The 25,946-nt window shown below is 37.9% G+C and overlaps 1 protein-coding gene across 4 annotated transcripts in view; it reads right to left on the bottom strand.

The window, feature by feature from the left end:
• Window positions 1-306: 306 nt before the first annotated feature.
• Window positions 307-25,946, bottom strand: part of SORCS2 (sortilin related VPS10 domain containing receptor 2) — a 133,226-nt gene continuing 107,586 nt past the window's right edge. For 2 of the 4 annotated variants that reach the window (XM_087961084.1, XM_087961088.1), the window contains exons 21-28: window positions 20,770-20,893; window positions 20,315-20,427; window positions 18,741-18,866; window positions 17,392-17,491; window positions 16,317-16,419; window positions 14,315-14,469; window positions 11,497-11,576; window positions 307-11,238 (exon numbers count right to left, since the gene is read on the bottom strand). In XM_087961084.1, coding sequence (XP_087817210.1) covers window positions 11,215-11,238; window positions 11,497-11,576; window positions 14,315-14,469; window positions 16,317-16,419; window positions 17,392-17,491; window positions 18,741-18,866; window positions 20,315-20,427; window positions 20,770-20,893 — 825 coding nt within the window. In that variant the 3' untranslated portion in view covers window positions 307-11,214. Of the gene's footprint in view, window positions 11,239-11,496; window positions 11,577-14,314; window positions 14,470-15,259; window positions 16,137-16,316; window positions 16,420-17,391; window positions 17,492-18,740; window positions 18,867-20,314; window positions 20,428-20,769; window positions 20,894-25,946 lie in introns of those variants that run through there. The other 2 variants (XM_087961085.1, XM_087961086.1) reach the window with 2 other exon arrangements.

Here is a 25,946-nt window from a genome sequence, read left to right as displayed (position 1 = left end):
AGCAGGGACCAATGTGGCTGGATGACTTTTGCTCATCAACATTTGCAGCTGGTGAACTTGGAGGCCAACAAAACCTGAAGTGATAAAGCTGAATCAAGAAAAATTCTTAAGCTATCTGCCTGCTCTTTCAAAGAGAATCAAGCCCCATACATGCAGTACCCCCTCAGTCTACAGCAGGGGTGTCCAACCTTGGCAACTTTAAGACTTGTGGACTTCAACTCCCAGAATTCCTCAGCCAGCAAAGCTGGCTGAGGAATTCTGGGAGTTGAAGTCCACAAGTCTTAAAGTTGCCAAGTTTGGACACCCCTGATCTACAGTATAGGGCTTCTAGGCACCTATCTACCTTCAGTTAACTATCTAGCCTCTTTATTAATTCCAAACTCTAGGAGAGTGCAGTGCTTATAAAGAAAATCAAAGGGCTGTTGCCATACCTTCACCCTTCAATTTCATCTCAGGAGGGAGGAATATACCTTAAAAAACAACAAATGAGAAACTGACAGCCTTCTTTCAAAAGTCTGAGACTAGTGCACTACAATGTGCTTTACATGTTTGTCTCCATGTCCTCTATGGAACAGAATGCACTAATGGAACAAGTTACAAGGAGCACCTTGAGAGCATTTGCTTTGCATCCTTATTTTCAGGTTAAAAAAAGAAATCAAAGTTCAGAGTCTCTATATCCGGGGACCGGATCCAGCCCATGGAGTTCTTGGATCTGGTCCGTGGAAACAGCAAAGGACCAGCCCGCAGTGCCTCTGCCAACAAAAACAGCTTGTGAGGACGGCGCGTGGCCCTCCCGACCTCCGTTTTCGCTGGCAGAGGGTTGCAGGAGGCTGTCCCAGCTGAAAATGGAGCTCAGGAGCTGGTTTTCACTGGCAGAGCACTCGGGCCACCACAGGTGCCTCCTGACACGAGTGACTTCATGCTGGCCAGGCTCCCTGGCCAGGCCCTTCCAGCCCCCCGAGGTCAAACACAACCCTGATGCAGCACTTCAATTAAATCAAGTTTGACACCCCTGCTCTATATATTTGAGCATGTTCATTTTAAAGCTCAACTGAACTCAAATTCCAAACTCAAGTTCCAAACTCCAATATCACATCATTCCCAAAATAAGGAATTCACGTTCCTGCAGACCAATAGAATATAAGCCTCAAAACTTTGAATCAAAAAGTGATCTAGAGAGAATAGATAAAATTAAGTCTTTATGTATTGCCAACCCAAATCTTCAGAATAAGGAAGGTTTATAAGCAGAACAGAATAACAATAGCACTAATATTGGCAAGACCCACAAGTGTCAAAACCAAAATTAGAACATCACTTAAGTTTTCGCTGGAAATTTTCCCACTGGGAGTCAAAGATAACCCATAAGAATTGTTGTTTCAAGAAACAAAACCCATAGAAAAGCCCTTCCAGAGTACCAATGAAGACCAGCAAAATGGAATGGTGTATTGTAATTCCCATTACAATATTTTTGTATATTTAACTTTTGGAAACCACTATCTGGCTCATTTCAGAAAGATAATTTATCCTGCATAGTTTCCCAAGGCTTGTGGGAATACATTTTAACACAACAAAACATAGAAATACACCCATCTCATTCCTAAGGATTGCCAGTATCCAAAATATGCATATACAGTACATACAATCCTCTGCAAAATAGGTGTGTCTCAGTCCCACCAAAATTAATGGAATAAAATTGCATAACAAGATACTTAAGTCCACACTTATCCACACCCATTGTTATTAGATTGCTCAATTTTTAAAACTTTTGGAAAAATCTGAGAGGTTTACCAGAGGACCAAGGACTTTCTTACAAGCTTGTTTCTAAATGGTTAACAGACAGAATCTACAACAGAGAGAAATGGATATTGGTGTTATAACTGCACCAAAGAACAAAGGAAAATTTTCGTAATGAAAGAAGTAGGGCTGTATGGGCCTTGGCTGCCTTGAAATGCTAAACCTCCACTTGGCTATTCTCTTAGGCTTCTGGAGAATATTGGAGAATATTGCAAAAGGAAATGTCCCTGAAAATCATCTGCAAAAAAATAAAAAAGCAACTCCTAACTGAATGTGAATATTCTATTAATGCCAGTGAAGTCAAATTATTTCCTCACAGCAGGATAGGGGCAGGGGCATCAGCAGCTGTGTAGGTGGATACCAAAAATCATAACAAACTTAGAGAGATCTTCGGAACACTTTCTTGGATGGAAATCTTAAAGGGGAAAACAACTCTAGGAAACTATGAAAAATGGGATTAGAAAAGCTCAGTCTAACACAATACCATTGAGAAACAAAAACAAGATGAAACCAGCATGATTGCATGAAAAAACTCCCTGTTAAACTGAGAGACCAAAAGGACAAGTATAAGAAATGAAAAGAGGGACACATAATTAAAACAAAATATCAGCAAAGAGCCCGAATATGAAAGGATGAAGTCAGGAAAGCTAATAATTTTTAAAGTTGATTTCAACGTGTAAAATACAAGAAAAAAATCAAGAAAACGTTTGATCCACTAATGGGAGAAATGGCAAGGAGGTGCCAGATAGCAGGAAGAAAGCACAAAAGGAAAAAATAGTCCAACTTATCAAAAGCAATACCGTAGATTCTAGAAGACAGAATAGGAATGCAAGTTAAAATAAGCAAGAAAGTGGTAAGAAAACACTTATCCACTCTAGGCGAGTTCATATTGTCAGGACCAGATGGATTACATCCCAGAGTTCTAAAGGAGCTGGCAGATGTGATCTCAGAACCACTGAACAAAATTTTTCAGAGAGTCTGGAGCACTGGGGAACTACCAGAAGGCTGAAAAAAGAGCTGATGTAGTCCCAAAAACACGGACTCAGGAAACTACAAACCAATCTACTTGAGCAGGGGTTTGAACTAGCAAGGCCTCTTCCAACCTTTATTCTATGTTCTATGATTGAAGCTATCCCACTTTGTAAGTATGTTAACAAATGGGGGTAGGGCTTTGATCAAGAAGTTGTGGCGGCCACCTTGGGTTGTTTGGTACTTCACAACAGTAGTGACATATTTGAAGTGTCTCATTACATAGTGACATACACAATATTTAACCTGTGAACTTTCACGAGCATTAGCAGTAAAGGCGGGTGCAATACAAGACCCTAAAATTTCTAGCTTCTTTTTCCTTCCTGAGGGTCTCAAGTTTCTTTAGGTGGACCTGGGAAACTGGGGCCTTAGGCTTTTCAAAGGCTGGCCATTTTCATGTCAATATAGTTTTCTATGGATCAAAGATTGGTAGATAATCCTTGAGTTCAGTGTGAGGAAGAGCTCTGAAAAGCAACATCTAATGTTGAAATTACAGTGTACATACTGGGTCTGAAGGGTATCCAACAGCGAAGTCTTTTAATGAAAATAATTATCTTGATCATCAAATATGACTCACTGGATATAATGATATAATTCAGATTTTGTCAGATAATAAAATACATACTGTGGAAAGGGGTGGAGCCTCCCAGTGACACCAATCATAGAGAATGGTCATCTCCGTTCCAATGCTCGTTTTCTCCGTGTTTGTGGGCTCTGAAAGAAGCCAAAGCCACCCTGTAGGGGTGGTGAAGCTAAGAAGGGGCGCTCTGTGGGGTCGTAAGAGAGATCACAATCTCCTGTCGAATCCCGGAGCTTTTTCCCCTCTTTATGCCATGGCGAGAAGAGGCAGCTAAGATGGCTGCCACAAAGCTGGAAGAGATGACGACTATCTAAGCACAATGCAGGAGCGGACTTTGGTGAACTGGGTGAGCCTTATTCAAATTTTAACCCCAAAAGAATATCCAGGGAAAGAGAGGTTCACAACTACTTTTAAAAATAGCAGTGATCCAGCACCTCTGAAATGCTGGAACTACTCATTTAAAAAACAATGCTATTTTAGGAAAGAATGCTTAAAGAAAGCTTTAAAATATAGAAAACCTGGAAAATAGCCGAACAACTTGAAAGGTGATCTTTGGGAGGAACTGTCTTTCATATCTGTATTCTTAAACTCCCTGGATTTATCAGGAAATCAGCTATTTTTGACATACTGTCTAATGCTGAAAATTGGAAGGAGTGCCATCTACTGGAAGAAGAATAGCACTGAGATCTCACTGAGAACAGCGTGAAATCTCCTAGTGAAAGTGCAGGAACAACTAATACACATAATAGAAAGTAAACAAAGCCAGGAAAGTGGTCTGACCTTGACTCTATCTCAGAAGGTGATTTGGATATTTTAAATTATTAAGTGAGTTTCACCTCCTTTTTGGAGATTTTAAAGATGAACTAAATTGTTGATAATTATATACTATCAAAACTGGTTATTGGACTGAAGACTCGATAGATTGGAGAAAACACAGTGGATTAATTTAGATTTGGACTATTAATACAATTTGACAGAACATCACATGAAGTTAAAGAAGAAAAGGAATAGAAGAAAAGGGAAAAGAAGGAAAATTAAATAAGACTTTAATATTTGGACATTTGGGAAGACAAATAATTGGAAAATTAAAAGACTATAAAATACTAACAAATTTTAAACATTATAAACATAGGGGATTTGGAGACATAATTATACGAATGATTAAGTTTTATTAATAACTGGATCTGTGGGAGTGTTTAAATATTGACTTGTTGGAATCATAGGGGTATCTTGAGTTTTTTACTGAATTATAATAAAATGGATTACCAGGGGATAATAGAGGGATACGAAGAAATAAGTTTGATGCTTAAAAATATCCATGAAACTATAAAGAACAATAAGGACACAAGGGGATTGTCTAAAGATAAAGAAATGAGTGTAGAAGGCCTGCAACAATTGGGGGGGAAAGAGGAACAAAATATTCAGGAAATAGATGAGAAATTAGAAGAAGCAGTGGAAGAATAAAATCAAAATAAGATGCAAGAAAATAAAGATAATGGAGAGAAGGGAATGACAAGTTGGAATCAAGTACATAATATCTTAAAAGCTTATAACAGAATAGAGGGGGGAAAGGGGGGATCGCTTAAAAAAAAAGTCCAGAGGGCAAAAAAAATCTTCAAAAAACAGAATGACTTATGGATGGGTGTACAAAAGATGCAGCAGAAAGAGATAAAGGGCAACTTGAAAGGAATATTTAGTGGGTATAAAAACATTACAAAAAACTGTAAGTTTCCAAGAGAGAGAAAGAAAAAGGTGATTAAAAAGTTAACAGATGATGGAATTCCAAAGAGACCAAGAGATGATAGATAGCAATAAAATGCATTAGTAAAATGGAAAAGTAGAAAATATAAACAGGGAAAATAGTAGCATATATATAGATAAATAGAATTTACTATATTTAAAAATAAGTTAAGGGTAGAAAGTAGAAGTTTAGGATTAGGGAATTTAATTGTATTATTAATATTAACAGTGTGTTAAATATATTGTGAATTTCAAACTTTTAAGGATTAGAAATTGTGGCAAGTTGGAGATGTAATCCCAGGATCGATTGAATACTGTTAATATTTGGGTTGATTAGTAGTATTGGATATTTGGGATATTGAAAGCATGGTGGAAAAATGAGTAATTTTAAAATATTAAATATAAGATGGGATAATAAATAATGGTGGAAAGAAATGTTATTTATGTTTAATTGAACCAATGGGGAAAAAATAGAAATAAGAGGGGAATATACATATTTTAATATAACAAGATATATGTAATAACAAGAGGGAGGTTTAGAAATTGAATGGTGGTAGCATTAGATATGTTTATACAACATGAAACAATGAAAATGAAATGTAATAATTATGAGTAACAACATTATGTTTATCTGTACTAAATGTATGGTACCCAGGTATCACACTGTTCATGCATTGATATGTATAAGCAATATAAAATAAAAACTTGACAAAAAATAAAATAAAATACATACTGTATGTCAATTTGGGTTTCAATTATGTGGAATATTACAGTACTTGTCTGTATTGTAAGCAGTAGTAATTTTAGGTTACTTATAACATGGAGAAGTTTTCTGTTCTCTTATTTACCCTGATTCATGTAGTTCAAGGGTGTCAAACTCAAGGCCCTTAGATCTGGCCTGTGGGGCCGCCCTGGAAATAGCAAAGGACTAGCCAGTGGTGCATCTGCTAGTAAAAATGGAGCTTGGTAGGGCCACATGTGATCCTCCCAAGCTCCATCTTCACTGGCAGAGGGTTGCAGGAGGCAGTCCCAGCCGAAAACAGAGCTCGTGAAGGCCAGGCGTGGGCCCCTTGAGCTCTGTTTTCACTGGCAGAGGGTTGTAGGAGGCCATCGCAGCCACAAGTGCCCCCCCGACACAAGTGCTGGCCATGCTCACCCTGCCACACCCACCCCGGCCCCCCAAAGTCAAACACAACCCTGATGCAGCCCTCAATGAAATCAAGTTTGATACCTCCGATGTAGTTCATGTATTTGCCTCTACAGAAATATATAGACTCGTTGGTTTCATTTCAGATATAATTTATGTACACATAGTTTCAGTGAAACTATTGTATCCGTGTACATTATTTATTTGTTTATAATATTCTTCATGTAAATCTATTTTGTGTTTATATATAGCAAAGTATAACTATTTTAATTGCAGCAATATATGAAAAATGTGTTTTTATATTACATATATAAATTTTCTCTTATTTTCTAAAATTTTAAAGTTGCAGCACTAATGAACTAGAGTCTTCAGTGCACTCTCGCTGCACATAACCCATTTCACCTACTGATTGTGTAATCACAGGCTTACATTTAATATAAAGTATAATCTGACTGAAGTGCTTTTAAGTGGCATCAATGTCTCCTCATAACGTTGAAAAATATATACTTATATCTCCCACTATAATCAATGGCCCTTAAAAGCCCATTTATGGAGACTTGTTTCAATTTACCAGTCTTCTTAAATTATCTGCTCTTTCTCCTTTTATCCCTAGTTTTTAACCACTTAATGTTCAATTCCCACCATCCATTCAAAACACAATTTTTCATCAAAAATTTTATCCATTTTATCCAAAATGACATATTCATCCATTTAAACTATAACTAACCCTGAATTTATCAGACTGTGCATTATTTATGTACCTGCAGACTCTTACATGGAATTTTCTCTCTAGAAGGCCTTCACAAAACCACAATATCACCAAGAACAAGAGGATTGGTTAGGGGATGCAATGCCCACGCTTGATCCTAGCAAACAAAAAAGAAATAGATGCAAGAGCATCAATCTTTGTCTTCACTGTATTCAATGGGTGTGCATTATTAGCCTCCAATATCACTTCAAGATCCTACCATTAAAATTCAACAACAAAAGGCTGAACTTCATCAATGTAATTTTCACCTACTTTTTGGGTAGCCTCCTGAAATACTTTTGAAATTTCAAAGCCTTCTGGCTCATATTGTCCAACATGCACCCAGAAGAGACCCCAGGTTTCCTTGAGGCCTAGATGGTCTTCCTTTTAACTTGTTTAGGGAGGCTGGTAAGGAAGACAATGCTTCACGCTCAGAAATTTCACTGCCCTATTGAACAGTTGAAAACCACAGAAAGTCAAGGAAGGCATATCTCCTATGGGAATCTGGATCCTATCTAATCAATTCCCTGACATAAGCTTAAGTTACCTGCCCCTTCCCCATTTACTGCAATGAGGCACATTTAAGTTTCTCTCCTCCAAGAGTCTTTTATCACCCACTACCAAAGGAAATTTGGAATGTAACATATGGCCTGGCATATACTTTCATCATCACTCCCTCTATCTGGAATGGTCATCCTTTTCTAGCAAGTGTGTAGGCTGAGAAGAGATACACATGGAGCAGTGTAAGGGAGGAAGGGGACATCTGCCTAACCAGCCACATCAACCGAATCAACCCTGGCAAATGTGACAGCCAGATCACCCTGATGTTACATTTACTTTCATCTGTTTTTCTATAATCTATTTATGTTGCATGGGTGGATAAAAATATACTATCTCTGGAAATATAATGTCTATCTGTCTGTCCATCTAGTACAGTGTGATGTAGTGTATTTTCATTATGTGGCATCAGTGATGTAATCCTTCTGCAGACTTGGGAACAAAGGAAAAAAATTGTTCTGGGGTAACAAGGATGCAACTTGCTATTTGTAGATCTACGTTGGCTCTTAATAAAAGGTAAACTAGATTTTATATATTGAGGTGTGACCCAAAAAAGAGCATGATTTGTAATATCCATGGAAAGCTTTAATGGAAAGCATTCCTGGCAGGAAGAAATACAGTATATACCTATGGTAAATAGCTAGGCAGGGAAAGAACTGCATGAGAAAGCAGCCAGCAGGAAAAATAAAAGTTTCTTTCCATTCAGTTTTGTTTCTCCACATTTTAAAATGGTGGCATTCGGTGAAATTTATTGCTTTTGAAGACAAGTCCACTTTTGACTCACTACTGTCAGTGTCACAAAAATATCCTACTCTTGCAACCAAATTGGCTTCTTTTGTTTCAGTCTATTTCAATTATATAAATACTGTACAAAGTGGTTTTCTTACAAATGATGCAACAACATTTATCTCAAGAACTAATCTGCCAATATAAGAGATACCTGCATCTAAGGCTAGAAAATATTAAAGAATCCAGTCTTTTTATTCTATAAAAATTCCTATGACTGGTATTGCTTCTATTCATTTTTAGAAGCAGAGATACAATTACCAATATTTATTTGTTGGCTCAACCAAAGTTGTAAACCAGCAGTTTTCCAAATGAAAATGAAAGCAAGTTGCCTTAAAAATACTGCCATTGCATTTTACAGAGCAAAGCAGTTGTTATATCAAATGATCTGGACTAAAAATTTCTTTGCAGTGGCTAGATCCCAACCTGCTCTTTTTATTTGCAGAAACAAAAATCTCTTTATTGGGAGAAGGAGAGGATGAACACCGCTAGAGAAACATTAAAACCAGAGATTGTAGGAGTAGAATACATGCATAGGGTCCAGAAGATATTGACGTGAATAACACCTGTTTCAGTCAGAGTTGGCAATATGAAAACAGTAATTTGTGTAGATGAGCCTGCTCCTTTCAGTAAAGCTTGTAACAACTTATAGCTCTATCTACAGTAACCACAAATAATATGCAGTCGTGTACTGTAGTGCCCCACCTTAAAACAGACATTATCTCAAACAAGGAAACAGAAAGTGTGAATTTGGGGATATTCTAAGTTTGCTGAACAGCAATACAGCAATAAAGTAAAACACCTCAAACAAAGATCACCCTTCATTTAATTCTATCTCCAGTTGTGGAAGAGCAGAGCTAGAAAACAAGGTTTTCACTTTAGGAAAAAAAGCAAAATTAGGTGTTCATGCTGTGATCAGTACATCAGTACTTTTTACTGCTAATCATTCATTGATTTGTAAAAACATGGAGTCTAGATTTGTGATCCTGTTGCATTGCTAGGGTTACTTTTTAAACATGTTTCCAAATGAATGTGGACCAGTAATTTTTCATCACAAAAAATGTGGGTTTTTTTAAAAAAATTCAGTACCAGCAATACCATAAATAGTAAAACGAAGAGTTCTTAATCCCAAACATAAAAATCCCTCAATCCCTAACATAAAAATATTTTATGAGGAGCCCCCCTTTTTGCTTTTAACATTTAGACTTCCATATTTTTACAACTGCAATTATTCTCTGTACAAGTAAGGCAGTGGGGAGTTGTTGCTCTTTTATAAGAAAATGTGCAGGCCACTAGGAGCTCTGCTGCATAGACAGACAGAGAGATCCTGAGCAAGTGGCAAATAAATGTTGCCATTCATTTCCAGCAGCATTATATATCTGCTGGCATGATCAGTTCCTGAATGCATTGTGCTTGACATGGTACTGCAGTGGTTGCTTTTGTGCATGCATGAGAGCAAAACACATCAATACAAAATGGAATGTGCCTTCGGTGGAAAGAATTCATTGGCATCTTGGAGACACAGTCATGTAATAATACATACAATAAGTGCACCACAAGTGATTTGTAAGGATTGTTCATTGATATTCGGAAACACTTTCTAAATGTGCACGTATGTGGGTATTTTTTCTAGACGATTTGTGGCTAGTTTCTACACGTATCTTCTTTGAGCAAGTACCACCAGTCTGACTGCACTTTTTACTCCATAAAGGTACTGAGGTGAAACAAGCATATTCACAATTAAACTTGCAGTTCTTCTAAATAACAACAGAAATTATTTCCTGCCTAAGACTTCACTTAGTTCCAGTCTGAAAAATGAAGCATGATGTTTAGGATGAAATTGAAAAAGTGCAATTATTTAAATGGAATTAATTAAACTTGATTCACCAGATTGTCAAACACATCCAAGGCAGTGATATTTTTAGTTTGTTCAGCCCCAAAGTAGAAAAAGGAAAAAAGAATAAAATAGCAAATTTGAAATAGGCTGCTTTGACAGCGTTATCCTGAGATAAGAATGCTTTTATAGCTATAAAAATAGAAAGCGTAAAAAGATACAAAAAAAGACTACTGAAATTTTAAAAAGTAATTACACTTGCTGTTCTGGAAACTAAAGAAAGGGTAAGGCAGCCCAAGCTGTTCAATGGTGTTGGTTGCAAACTAACAGACAGTCTAGTGGACAAAAAGATGGGGGTGTCAAGACTAGGAAAAACCTGACTTGGAAGCAAAATGAAGCTGAATACTTCTTTTGGTGATATATTACAAAAAGCTTCTACTCATTTTCTAACATCAGCATCCGTTTTTATATTCTGAAACAGAAGGAAGATGTTATCTAGATCCCCAGTGGGCCTGAAGAGTTATGCCAATGACTGGTCACCCTGTCTCTTCAATGCATCCCTTCTGAAATTTACCATATCAGTCCCAACTTGTTGAAAAAAATCCCAAATATTCACCCATTTCTGTTTCGACTATTTTAAAACTAACCCTCATGCCTTAAGAATGGCAGCCTGATGTCACCATAGTGAACATAGTCTGAAATGAGTTTGATTACGTGAACATAAATAAGCCAAGGGACCCAGAGACAGACAAAGTGGTTGCAAACATGCCTAGGGCTACAGATCTGCTATCTTAGTCTGATGTCAGCAGCCATGAACACAAAGCGTATTATCGTGTTTTCCAAGTAACACATGGCTGTTGTATCTTCGAGACAGTCTCCTTCCCATTAGCAGTGAATTCTTCAGAGAGGAAAGAAGGGACCCACAGTAGAAGATTCTTGAATACAGGTTGAGTTGTATCAGCTAATCAGGTCACTGTGCATTTCTCTGGAACTAATGCTCAGAACCATGCCTGAGAGATTGCCTATGGAACAAACAAAGCACCAAGATTAGCAAATTGTAGGGCATTGAAAACAACCCCCCTTTCATTCAAGGAACAATTCTACCACAGCGGAAGGCTGTGGAAATGGTGCAGCAGATTTGAGGTTTAATGCTGAAAATGTTGGCCATTGTCGAATCCTCACGAATTCCTACAACTCTGAGCCAAAAGACAGCCTTCAGATTTAAGCAGTTAGATGAGAAAGGAGGATGGCCCCACCGTCTTCCTTCAACATACACTGACCTGGGACTGGACACTGACTGCCATCAGCAATAAGGGAACTCTGTAGCTGTTCAAGTTTCCACCTCTCCCAGAAGGAATCACTGCAAGGTAATGATGTGGAAGAGGAGTCCCAAGGTGGGGATGGCGAGAAAGTAGGCAACATAAAATATACAAAAACAACAGAAATGGATGGGTGAGCTGAGAAATATGCCATTTTTTTCAAAATTATGAAAACAGAAAATCCCACTTGCTTCTTTATATTATGAGCAGAAAATAACAATCTCATCAGTGAAACGGGGATGACAAAAGGGTCTTTCGAATTGAAATAGCCTTCTCACAAATATGTAAAATTCTAGTAAGAAGAGGTAGAGAATAATTTCCATTGTTAAGAAATCCTAAAATAAAAAGTTCATTTGCATGCAACCAGGGCATTTTACCCTTACAATATCCTCTGCATTAGACCAAACTTCCTCAAGCATGATCGTCTTCTGAACTGTGGACTAATTTCCATAACTTTCCAAGCAGTATGGCCTTTGCTGACACTTCTGGAAGTTACAATCCACTTATATAATGCCCTGCATAGGGAAAAAGCAAGGTTATGCTGGGCTAAGAATAATTGGTCCAAATCAGCCCTTGAGTTGTATAGGGATCTGTGAGAATTTGAACCCATGTTTTTCTAGTTCTAATCTGAAATGCAGTCAGGTATAGTAGCACTTTATAATCCACTGTGAAACATTTATGCTTCACTAAGCTGAATCAGAGCATATCACAGGAATAAGTGCAAAAGTGTATTAGTAGGTTTGGCTAGAGAATGCACATCAAACTTGTAGTACGTTCCAAGTTAGCAGTATGAAGAGATGATAGAAATGAAGAGGAGAAAAAAATATTCTGGAATGGCTCTTTTATCAAAAAAATGTGATTCATCTGGCAATACAAACATAATGAATCTGTCTTCAAAATTATTTTTACCCTGAGCAAAATAAGAAATTGAGAATTCAAGGCAATTAGAAAATTATTCCATCCTTTTCAATACATTCTAGACCCAAGCATTTTCAGTATCTATTCTTACTGGCTTCAGCAATTTTCTTCAATGTTTTATTAAAAATATCTATTATTAAAAATCAAAATATACGACTCTGATCCATTGATGAGTTGCTGCTATTCCACGGCTACTTTATGTAATGTAACTTCTTAATATGATTAGAATATTTTTAGATTGTAGTTATTCTATTTCATTTTCAGAAATTTATTCTAGGATTTCTGGGATGATATTACATTTCTCTAGTTGGTGATACCCAAAATTTGGAGATGCAAAAAGCCATTTTACATTCTCTTAACTACCTGTGTTACATTTTTTTACACATTATTAGTCTTCTTTCCTCTCCCTTCTACCCACTCTTGCCTCTCAGTATGAAAAAGTTATCAGAATCCAACTGAATGTCTTAGATGGGTCTGTGACAATTTGCCACGGCGAACTTTCCACTGCCAACTTGCCACCAAATCGCTGCAGCCAATTCACTATGGAACAATTCACTGCAAAACAACTTGCTGTGGGACAAGAGTTACACTAATATCAAAGAAATAGAATAATTAAAGAAAGAATGCAAAAGAAGGGACAGAATGAAATGCAAATTGCTAAAATTAAAATATTTTTTATTTATTTAAAAAAAAGAAATGGAATTGTTAAATTGTCCCTCATCAAGCTGTCCCATGGCGAGTTGGCCATGGTGAGTTGTCCTGCAGTGAGTTGGCTACTGTCCCATTCCAATCTTAGCTAGCAATCCTGCCGTATCCTATCCGTGAAACAGGTTAGACAAGCAGCAAGAGGGGTGGAGCACCCAAAAGATCAAGGTGGCAACAGCTACTGCACAGGAGTTGGGGCTTCATCACTGAGCCTGTCATCTTCACTTTTTGTGACCTCCTTACAGATAAACTATAAACCAAAAGGAGAGGTTTGTTTTTTCATTCTATGCCTCTCCTTCCATTGCTTCCATTCAACTCTCTGCTTCTAACTCATCTGTGGTAAAATAATCCCACATCAAACTAGTAAAAGCGTAGGACATAATTGGCCAGGCATCATCAACCTTTTCAGGCACTGGGCAGATGACCTTAAAAATAAAAAAGAAGGGAAAAATGCACTCTCAAATGTTGTGAGAGGTTGGTATTTTATGTGATTTCAGGCATCCTTTGTCAATATTGTTCAATTTAATTTTCAGGAACCAGGATCATGGTATTGATCCATGTCCATGGAAGTGTCTTACAGCAGTTAACTTTTATGAAGCAGTTAGGGCACTTTATGAGAGGCATTGGGAATATAAGGAGAATTGCCCTATCATTTAAAATAGAAGGGTGAACCTGTGTGTTCCAAAGATGCTGCTGAATTATACTGACTAGCAATCCAACTGGTACATCCAATAGTAAGGGAATCCCCTTCCACCCATTTATTAATTATGCTGTCAGATCATTTTTAATGTGCCTGCTTCAATGAGTAAAAGTATATATTTAAAACATTTAACATAAACAACATTTGAATTCAGTCTTGAATATTCTTTTAGCCCTGTTAATTACTTCAGCCTAGATACATTTTTCTAAAAATCTCCAATAACAGTCACAAATGGCACTATGCTTTACAGTAATCATCACAATTGTTAGCATTTTCTATATGTTTTTTTTTCAGGGAGCACCTGGCCCTTAAACATATTTTCAATGATCTGACATAACTGGAAAAGATTTTGTGGAAGCTGAAATAAGAGGAAGTCAATATTATTATTTGGCATAGTGTCATCTTAAATACCAAGTAGATATATACATTATTTTCATAAAGGGATTCTATATTTACCTCTTGCATTTCCCAGAGTTTGACAATCAAGATCATCATCAATGAATTCCTCCCCCTGGGTATTTTGGGTATCCTCTCTGTGGTTTACAGGGCTGGTCATCTCTTGTTCTTTTTCATTTTGCATCTGAGCATAGACATTTCTCCCTGGTAATTTCCTTTAGAACATAAGATAGTTTTTTTTTGCATAAGAACGTAATATTGTATTACATTGCCTTGATCTACCAAGAGTGACCCATAGGTGGAAGCATCCATTGCAAATATGGTTGTCTATGTGTTTATTCAAACTTCACTGAGCTACTGTGAAATACTTTCTGATGCTTATACAAATATCCCAAGCAAATCTACGGTTAAAAACTCCAATGGCATCAAGATTCAGATAATTATCTTGGAATTCTTGTGTGTTGCTCAATTCTCTGTATTTTACCTTATCACAGAGGAACTTAAGAGTTTTTGAGCATACAATGTAGCATCTTTGGGGCATGTTCAACAAGAGCTCACAATTCCTCTAGATTCCATAGTTACCTATACAAAAAAGCAAGCTATCTTTTCCAATACAGATTATGATTTTCTCATTAAAGTACAAGGATTTTTATTCTTTTTACCATTTTCATGATTTTAAATTATAAATAAAATAATATTTTGTGTTTTTAAAAATACAGTAATAATTTTTGATTTTTTTCATAAAGAAACAATGAATGGAAGCTTGTTAAAACAAGATCCAATTGAGAGCTAATGAAAGACCCTCAGAATGCTAGCAACCAGATGACTGCAAAGAATATAAACCCTTCCATTCCCTACCAGTCAATTAAAACTAAAGAAGCTTCTTGGATAAGAAGAAATGTTTTCAAAGAAAAAACCCAAGAAAATCCAGTTGCCTTTTGGAAAAACACCTCTGGGACAACGATGAACTGAACGATTGAGAATCTCCATAGACATGATGTCCACAACCTTACATCATAATTGAATACAGCAAAACCATTAGTAGAAAACAAAATTCGCGTAACAGAGGTATCTGTTGGCACAGTCATGCATTCCCATAGTAATCTTTGAACACTGTAAGTCATCAAAAGGAAAATTTTAAGAGTTGTTAAATTTAGTAAAGTATATGTCTAGCTTCAAAACACTTTCCTATATTGAACTGGAGTCTAATGGATTATTGCTCATTAATAACAGACATATGATGCTTGAAGATAAAGGACTCTTGCTGCTATAAAAAAAATTATACAGCTACTCAATCTTGGAAACATGGAAACACATGGCAAAATGAAAACATTAGCTGCTTAAATTAAATGAATTCAATGAAAACATTCTATTCATTCATGTAGAATGGATTCTTATCACTTGACCATGCTCTCACACCATATTTACCCAAAAGGAAGATGGCCCTGAATTTAAAATTGCAGAATGAAGAAAAATTATAAACATATCAGAAAGTATAGTTACTTCATCCAAACCCTATCTGGGTTTTTTTCTGTTTTTGCTGGAAGGAACAGGTATGTATGGAAATGTCTGTATATACTCACCAAATTCTGAATGCAAGAGAATAGTTAGCATATTAATCAATTATGGATGAATTAATTTTATAGACAAAGTACTCTAAAATACAAGAGCCAAAGGCAAAGGCAAAACACTCCCAAAACTATTGGCAAGGAAACTGCATTTAATCACTAGCAATTTATTTTTTGTCCTAGGTATCCCATGTTGGTGGACAGTTATACATACATAAATAGACACATAGAGAGAAGTCTGTCACATGCACGTATTTATGGAGAGGTGGAAATATCCAAAATTTGTTTCAGTTGGAGTTGACTGGGCAGGAAAGCTGCGAAAAGCAGTAAAAAAACATTTTTAACTACAAACCCATATATTCTTTTATTCTTTCTTTTGGGAAAGGATAGCTGTAAATTCATGGTTATTTTCCTTTTGGGTGAATAAAATGAATCTGACAAATAATAAACAATAGTCTTTTCAGCCTGTAGATATACAGTATAAGATCACTTACCTTTTAAATTTGTAGAGGATAATGGCTCCTATAACCACTAGTGAAATGACAAAGAGAGCCATTATCACCCAGTACCCATTACTTCCTCTGAAGCTCTGAGAATCTGAAATTAAAGATAAACCCTAGTAAGTGGAATCTTTAGCAGAATCTAATCTATTGTAAAGCATTGGTTTGTTCAAACGGTAACTTTCACTGGAGTACACTTTTTTCACAGTGATGCAGCAATGAAATCAGCCTTTACTACCTGTGTACTCTCTAAATGTGTTGGATTTCACAATGTTTTGCCTTAAGATTTTGGGAATTTAAATTCAACACCTGGAGGGCAACAACCCGAGTCTTGCTTTCATGTGCACCTCCTATTTCCAATTCTTGGACTTTGCTAAAATAGATCTTAATTTTAATTACCTGGTGGACTAGTTTCATAATATAGCCCTTCAGTTCCCAAGTTTAGTAAAAAAAAAATTAATGCAGGGCAAACAAAAAGCTTTATTTGGTGTAATTTCATATAAAGCTGACTGTTGTCACACAATAATTCTGAATTATCTATCATCAATATTAGGTGAAATACAGGCAGTCTTTGTCATGACCACAATTGAGCCCAAAATTTCTGTTGTTAAGTGAGACATTTGTTAAGTGAGTTTTGCCACATTTTACAACCTCTCTTGCCACAGTTGTTCAGTAAATCACTGCAATTGATAAGTTAGTAACTCAGTTGTTAAGTAAACTGGCATCCCCATTGAGTTTGCTTGTCAAAAGGTTGCAAAAGGAGATCACAAGAGCTTGGAACACAGTAATGGGCATAAGTATGAACCAGTTGCCAAGCATCTGAATTTTGATCACATGATCATGGGAATGCTACAAAGGTTGTAAACTGTGAAAAATTGTCATGTCACATTTTTCAGTACCGTTGTAACTTTGAATGGTCACTAAATGAATTGTGGTAATTCGAGGACTATCTATATTAGAAAAATATTTTCCCTGGAGAAGACTCTACTACTGTAATTGTCCAAAAAGAGAAGAGAGGAGGGGAGGGGAAACAGGTGAGAGGAGAGGGCTAAGGGGAGAGGTAGTTTACCTGAATCAGAACTACCTAATGCCACAAGGACCCGTTTTCCTCCTCTCATAAAGAAACTGATGTTTTGGGCATTCAGAGATTGTTTAATAGCAGCTAACCGCTGGAAATTAAAAAAAAAAAGTCATACAGAATAACAAATCAGTGCATTTCTAATGCTACTAAGTTTCAGAAACTTCAGAACAAGGAAGAAATGAGATGGAATTGGCTTCACATATCCTAAAAACAGAAAAAATTAAAAAGAAGATGCGACTTATGCAGACAATGAAATGGAAGCTTTGTCTAATCAGCTTGCACACAGAAGCTTTCATTTGCTTCTATGTACAAACTGATTAGCTTCCAGGGCAAGGCCAAGAAAAAGGATACTGGAAGAGTGACATTTTCATTCTTACTATCCCTGCCTTTATTTCAACCCTTCCATTGGGATTCCATATAATAAATTCTATATTGTTATTAGCCAAGAAGAGTGGATCATGTTTTTGCATAGAGACCCAGCCTCTTGGGTAATTATGTATCAGCTGTCGAAAAATAAAACAAAATACATCCTAAGGCAAGTTGGGAGTCTATTTGTACCAGTGCAGAATGTCTACGGGCATATAGTTCTCTGTTTCATTATATCTTTTCTAAAACTACATTTGTAAGAAACCAGGTAATAGTCTAGTAGCCACATGAATCTAAGCCCAATTCTTACCGTATCATTATAGCCTACTCAGGCAGCATTCTACTCTAATATGTCTACAGCATAGGATGCCAAAAGGAACTAATGACTTTTTTGATAGTATTGACCACTGTGATGAAGTATATGAAACCCTTATCTTGTGCACTTCATCACCCATGAAAAATTCACCTCAGTCATGGAATGATAGCTTCACCACTGTAAAGTTAACAAGGACCATGAATTTCCACAGGATGGCTGATATGGTTCTCAAGATTTCTGTAGCCTGTCCCTAGAAGTCTGGGAAAAGGCCACTTCCTGTTTGCAATTCCTACTCCTCTCCAGTTCAATATTTTTCTTAGTTAAAGAAAGTAAGCTATCCTTTGCTTCCATTGTCTCCTGAGTGAATGAAGGAATACTTTTCTTGGCTCACAGTAAAGCCAGAAAACAAAGATTCTCTTGTGTCTCAAAAGGCAGCTCATTATCTCTACAGAAAAACAACTGATATGTAGAGAATGGGACAGTGTCCTCTGAGTCTCCCTCTCAAATCCTGCCTGCTGTAATTTGTGGAAACACTTTTCTCAGATTAAAACTTACCACCACCATACAATTAGAGAATGATTTCCCATTAATTTCATTAAGAATGAGATGTAGGCAGGGATGACTCATTACAGGTTAATATACATTAGTTGAGTACCTTATCATTAAATACATTTTTCTTTCCTTCAGGGTGGTTTGTAGACAAAAGCACATAAAAGTCAGCAGTGGTGGGTAGCCCAGGTTTTATTACTGTCATAAGACTTTCTTCAGGTAAACACGTTTCCTAAAAGAAGAAAAACCATTGGATCTGGATGACTATCTTCAACTAGAGATGTTTTTATAGGCTTTGAATTTGATCTATTTTTGAATATTTTAGTCAGATATACAGTAAGTACAGAAACTGCATCCTATCTGACATTATGTAGTCACATTAGAAATACTTTTTCAGAAGGAGGAAGAGATGTTAATCAAAATAACCAAACATTTGAGATTCTTACAAAAATATTTTTCCAAAAATTTATACATTAAATCCAACTATCTTACAGTTTTTCAAAAATTTTGATTAGGGATGATTGGAGTACTTCTATTACGACAAGGAAAATCTTTCAAAAGAGGTTCTCTGCCAACACAGAGGAGAATATACAAAGACCTCTCTTTGACTTATTAAAACAGCCATTATCTTTTTCCAGCGACATGCAGCTGCTTCCAGCTGTCTACCCTTGTATATACTTCAGTTCACTTGTTTTCCAGCTGCTTTAATGATTCAAAGAGAGTCCTTCATGAACTTTCCAGCATGTTACATAGCATTTTTAGAAGAATTTCCTCAACCTTATATGGTGCCTAAATCCCACCTCCCCATCCAAATTTAATATTCAATAAAATTTAGTCCCAGATTAAAAGTATCAACCCAATTTTAATACAGACATTCTTGCGCTTTCTAAAATTAAGAGCAAACAACCTGTGGGTTACTTTTCTAAAACTAAAGCAGGTGGCCTTTTTCTGTAAATGTTCTACAGCAGGGGTGTCAAACTCAAGGCCCACAGGCCAGATCCGGCAGAGGTGGTATTCAAGCAGGTTCTGACCAGTTCTGGAGAACTGGTAGTGGAAATTTTGAGTAGTTCGGAGAACTGGAAAATACCACCTCTGACTGGAGATTTTATAGGATCCTTCCCCTGCCACACCCACCAAACCACACCCACAGAACCGGTAGTAAAAAAAATGGAATCTCACAACTGTGATCTGGCCCACGTGATGCTTAGTTCTGGCCTGTGGATACTTCTGCTGGCCAAAATGGGCCATGGGGTGTATGTGTCGCATGAGCCCACCCCCCCCAGGCCTGTTTTCGGCTGGCTGACTGTTGCAGGAGGCCGTGGATGCTGAAAACAGGTCACAGGAGGGTCACATGAGGCCCCTCGTGGCCCGTTTTCATCCGACAGGGTGGTGCAGGAGGTGTCTGACCCATCTCCCCCCCTTCCCCCACTGGCCTCCATAGGGAAACTACAATGCTGATCCAGCCTCAAAGAAATCCAGTTTGACACCCCTGTTCTACAGTTTAGGAGACAGAGTATTGATTTTTAAAAATAAAGCAGTAGCAAGAAATATTCCAACATATACTTATCAAAAGTAATGTACTAAACAACAATCAACCTCTGCCACAATGGTAACTTTTAATTCCTTTAAATTTGCTAGTTTACAATCTGAGAAGGAGGCATCCATAACCTAAAAGAGTACCTGGGCAATCCGTTGTGTTACAACATGACCAACATCCTCCCGCCAAGCAGGTATGTTTGGGTTGTATAAATCTAGATGTTCAGAAAACCTTAAAGGAAGTACTTGATAATGATCTGGAAATATGAAGAAATAGTGCAAGTAAATAACTGAAAAAAATGCTTTCTAAAAATAGCAATTCTAAAATGATTCAAAGGATTCTATAAATGTAATTATGCATGTGTATCAAACAAGTATCCTAAAGTTATAACTTATTTGTTATATTACAACAACAAGTTACATAACTATAAATCATGGGAGGAATAGAATTAAACAGATATCAAAAATTGCCCTGACTTGCATTTTCACAGCAATTGCAATGGCTGTAGATTATAAACTTCACTCTAAACTCACAGTACCTGCAGGAGGATGATAACAACATATGGTTACTAAATATCATTAAAAGGATGGTGCCTCACCCAAAACCTGGATAATCTTGGAATCTTGAAGCATAGAATTTCCACAAGAAGCTTGAACTGTAACTCTGACTTTGCCTGCTTCAGCAAAGCTGGTTATCAAGAAATTTTCCAATGAAAGAACTGGCTGAAGAAAATAAGTGATAGACAAAAAATAAATGTGAGCCAAAAAGTTCCCAACTATGAATATTCATTTTCAAATGTGGGGTGTTTAAAAAGTTTGCCAACAATAATGTCTTTTCCCCATAATTTGGAAATTCACTAAAATATCACAGGCATCAGTGAAAATCAGGGAATGCATATGAACCTTATCCTCAGAATATTTATTCCGTGAAGCAGGTAACCACCATTAATTGCTCTGCTCCATGTATCAACTGTTAGTATTAAGGGAAAAAGCAACCAATCACAAAAACAAAAAATAATGAAGTAAAAATAGCAAAAATGCTGATAAATACTAAATATTGATATAATACTGCAGTGGGTTTCAATTATGGAAATACTCATTAGGCATGCAGGTAATTTCTCTTAGCAATAAATAACAAAGATTGTTCCAGTATGTCAACAACTAAGGTGAAGGATTCAAAATCAGGAGGCTTCATTTCTAGTTACCTTTGACCCAGAATTTTATTTTTTTCTTCATAAAACCCCCACATTTATTTATTAGGTTTGCCACCTGCCGTAAATAATTTATTTGGTAATTTACAGCAATGAAACACACAAAAAGGAAAATCTTCATGGTAAAAATTATAAGTAGAAAATCATAAACCCCAGAATTATTCATCTCAGGTATCATAGATCAACATCATGCCTCTAGAAGTGGTTTCTTTTCAATAGTTTTTGAGAGGTAAAAAAAATCAAGCAACAAATGTACAGGTGACAAGGCCCATTTAAGTTTGCAACTGTGACACAACTTACTAAGTACAGGTGTTTTGCTTGATCTGGCCTATTTACCTGTACCTCTGCAGAGTCATGTTCTTGTGAACATGCAGACACCTTCCCTCATCTATCTATTTTTTCCAAATGGTAGCAGGAATTTTAGATTTTTCAACAAAAGAAAGGGGGAAACCATGAAACCTTTTTTCCTTTACAGCAAAAAGGGTTTAAAATGCGGTGAAAATCTCCACATTTTAGTATTGTCTGCTACCTGAAAAAACAGAGGAGTATTGATTTTAAGTATGTGAAAAGTAAAACATTATACAATATTATCAGTAATATTAGTATTACTGTATTATTATCATGAATGTGGAATAAAATATTGAATTATAATACAATTCATGATTTCATTTAAATAAAAATGTGTTTTCATAAGCCTCATTTATATTTACAAGCTTCTACCACTCAGTTTTTCAAAACTGGAAAAAATGCAGCAAAACCTTTTCTGGAGCAACTCTCCCTCCTTTTTTTTTTTTTAAATTGATGACCGGATGCTTTGCCTGGCGGAGCCCCAAAACTACTTGGTTCCAATGAATCCCTTTGGTTTCAACATTTCTAAGAGTTCTGAGAGGGGGAGATGGCTGCTTGCCACTGCTCCCAAGCACATGTAGTTTTAAAACAAAGAAGCAGAAAGCGTATAACATGGTAAAAACTAATTTCAACTGGAAGAAAGTAACTGAATCTAAAATATTCCTATTTGAACTGTCTATAGTTTTTCACTGGTAGATGAAGGGCATATAAATGTTGGATAATGATATAAATATCCTAATATTGATTTTTCCTGGGCAACAGAATCACACACAAGAAATCAAGAAATCCCAGCATTAATCTGGTTATCAGAGACTATGGAGTTGAACTCTTGATCTGGACTTAACCACAATCAAAAATCAGTAGGTGTTTAGCAGGTGTCTAGTTAATTTTAGAAGTTCTACTCCATAGTCTCTGACAACTACATTATTACAGAAGTTTCTTAATTTCTCTCAGTCTTTAAATCCTCTAAAGCAGTGGTTCTCAACCTTCCTAATGCCGCAACCCTTTAATACAGTTCCTCATGTTGTGGTGACCCCCAACCATAAAATTATTTTCATTGCTACTTCATAACTGCAATTTTGCTACTGTTATGAATCATAATGTAAATATCTGACATGCAGGATATATTTTCATTGTTACAAATTGAACATAATTATATATTGTGAAATATTTATTTCTAATTACAAATAAATGAAATTTTGTCCTGAAGCATGGTGTAGCATGGGTAACAGTCTTAATATAACCGCTAGTCTAAGAGCTATATGTTCCTCGACGGAGGGCATGGAAAAATCCACAGGGCCGCCTTCGCAGGGCCAGCAGGGAGCCCTTCAGTGGGGGGGCCAAGCAGCAGGGCAGGGAGGGCAGATGGGGGGCCAGGAAAGCAGCCCCAGTCCAGCCATAACCGCCTGTTCGAATTGGGCCACGGGGCCCTTCAGCGGGGGGCCCAGAAAGCAAGCCAAGGAGGAAAGGCTGGGGCCAAGCGGAGCCCAGAAGGAAAAGGAGGAAGGAGAGCCGCGGCAAATGCAGGGTCCCGCTGAAAGAGGCGGGGGGGTTCAGTTTCTTATGGGTCGAAAATGAGAGGAGCCCTGTAGCGGCTCCAGCCTTGACTTCTTTGGGGGTACCTGTGGACATCCCTGAGCCCGGCTGGAGGCTCCAGAGTGGATGGGAGCCAGGAGTGGGGTGCGGAGTGGCTAAAAAGGCAAGGCCGGTCTCAGGGTGCATTTTCTGGAGTCCCTTGCTCCGACCTTGGCCGGGGCTGCCCTCCAGGCACCCAAAGATTGCCTCGAAGCAAGGCTGAACGAGACCGCCAAGACTCAGCCAAGGGCTGAAATGCTGAAACCGGCTGCACCCCCTTGCCTTGCTTGCAGGGCAGGAGCCATGTGGGATAACCCCCCGCCCAAATGTGGGGAGGGGAGGGGGTGTCCTTTGGCAAGGCTTGGATGCTGTTGAAGCGGGCAATAGCACGGGTCCCCGTGGGAAGCCGCCCAGAATCCTCTGCCCTGCGCAGAGGGCGGCTGGGCCAGATGGACCCTTAAGGGCCCATCCAGCTCTCGGATTCTGGCAGCAAAAGCGGGTCCCTGCCCTCCTTGGTGGGGGAGGAAGGAGCAAACTGGGGGGGGCACAGGGGTGGCAGAGCAGGGGAGGAGGGTCAGGGACAAGAAGGAGCCATTTGGACCAAAGTGGGTGGGGGGGTTGGGCTCTGCCAAGCACCCCTCTGGCCTAGAAAGACTGAAGCCCACCCGAAAGAGTTGGAAGGGAGGTCAGGAGTCGCTAAGCCACCAATCTTGGAAAAGGGCAGGAGAAGCCAACGCTCCAGGCCCGAGGACGTCGGTCTTTTCCCTCGGCCGTGATTTCTCTTATCGTGAGGCTTCATCCCCAAGTCAATCAACATCTTGCCAAAGAGGCAAAGCGAAGACGCACTTTGCCTCACGATTGGATAAACTCGTGCATATATTATCGCGGGCTGCATGGGAAAATAGCCACTGATGGGAACAGAATCCTAGTGCCTTCAATTTACTAGCTATGTTGCACCGAAGATATGCTCTAGAATCTAGACTCTTAGGCGACCCCTGTGAAAGGGTCGTTCAACCCCCCAAAGGGGTCGTGACTCACAGGTTGAGAACCACTGCTCTAAAGTCTCTCCCTCTGTTAAATATTATATTATATGTAAATATTATATTATAAATATGTACATTATGATTGTTTTTCACAATGCATTATACTTCTTTTTCAGAAGTTTCTTGCATTGAAGCTTTTTTTTCACATAAAGGATTCCCAATTCAGGGTTAGATTCACTACGTGTTTTTATCAAATTGCCACAGTTCAGGAATATTTTTCTTTAAAAATTCTAAAATTAACTAGACATCTAATGAACCACTATGTTTGTAAGCTTTAATGAGAGTCACAGGCATGTTGTGGGATATTGCTAAACAAACATGCCATAATCATAGTTCACTTGGAGCACCGTTGTTGTGAATGGCTAAACTATCTGATAGTCACACTTACATGAGTGAAAATGTTGCTATTATCTCCTTTTAGTGAAACTGAGGATTGGCAGTAATTTCTAATAGGACAACCTTTACTATTCACTACTAAGTAACTCCCCAGATCAAGAGTGGGAGTTATGGATAGTGAACGAAATGATCTCATGCACTCAGGAGTACAGTCTGAATTGCTAAAAAAAACCAACCCAAGCTTGCAAGACACAGTGCTATGCTGTTTCTGCATTAGAGAGCTGTTACAGAAGTCTTTGCCAGATCTACTAGTCAACTTGAAATTGACCAAAATCCAAGCCTCCCTCCTTTATTTGACCTGCTCATCCCTATCAGTTCCCACCTTTTTTTTACAGGTAAGCTGCATTTGTGAGGTTTAAATACTGAAAAGGAGGAAACAGTCTACAGTTGTGGCAGAGACCCTGGCACACAGAGAAGTGGGAAGCTGGCTAGAGAGTAACAGAAGGCAAACACTGGACTCTCCAAAGGTATAGAGAACTTGGTAAAGTTTATTTTTTCCAGCCCCTTGAACATTCTGGGGCACGGTTTGAGAACAAAAACAACCTTTTTAGCATTTCAGTAGTTCAAAGCTACACTCAAAGTCCCATTCAGAACAAAATGCCTAACAGTAAACTGTTCTGGCAGTAGCATTTTGCAGGTTGTTATGTTGCTTTCACACCAACAATCTCAATGTGCCTGCCAGCCTTAGCTTTTGAGTGTATAAGCAGCTCTTTACTTAAGTATGAGCCAGCAGGGTGCTGCAGCTGCCAAAAAAGCTACTGAAATTTTAGGTTGCATCAATAGAGGCATGGATCATGTGAAGTTTTAGTACTATTTTATACTGCATGGGTGAGACCACACTTGGAATATTGCATCCAATTCTTGTCACCATGATAAAGAAAAGATGTTGAAACTTTAGAAAGAGTGCAGAAAGGAGCAACAAAGATGATTACGGGAATGGATAACATGAACATAACTTAAGGGAACTAGGTATGTCTAGTCTAATGAAGAGAAGGACTAGGAGTGATATGATAGCAGCCTTCCAGTACTTGAGGAGTTTTCACACACAAGAGGGAGTGAATGTATTCTCCAAAGTACTTGAGAGCAGGACAAGTAGTAACAGGCGGAAGATCATTAAAGAAAGATCCAACCTAGTACTAAGGGGAATTTCCTGACGATGAGATCGATTAATCAGGCTTCCCTCCAGAAGTTGTAGGTGCTCTA

The sequence above is a fragment of the Notechis scutatus genome, chromosome 3, assembly GCF_049901735.1.
Source record: "Notechis scutatus isolate UNSWTSFEM ecotype Mainland chromosome 3, rNotScu1.2, whole genome shotgun sequence".
NCBI lineage: Eukaryota > Metazoa > Chordata > Lepidosauria > Squamata > Elapidae > Notechis > Notechis scutatus.
Note: the sequence above shows the minus strand (reverse complement) of the source record. Positions and strands in the feature narration are given on the sequence as shown.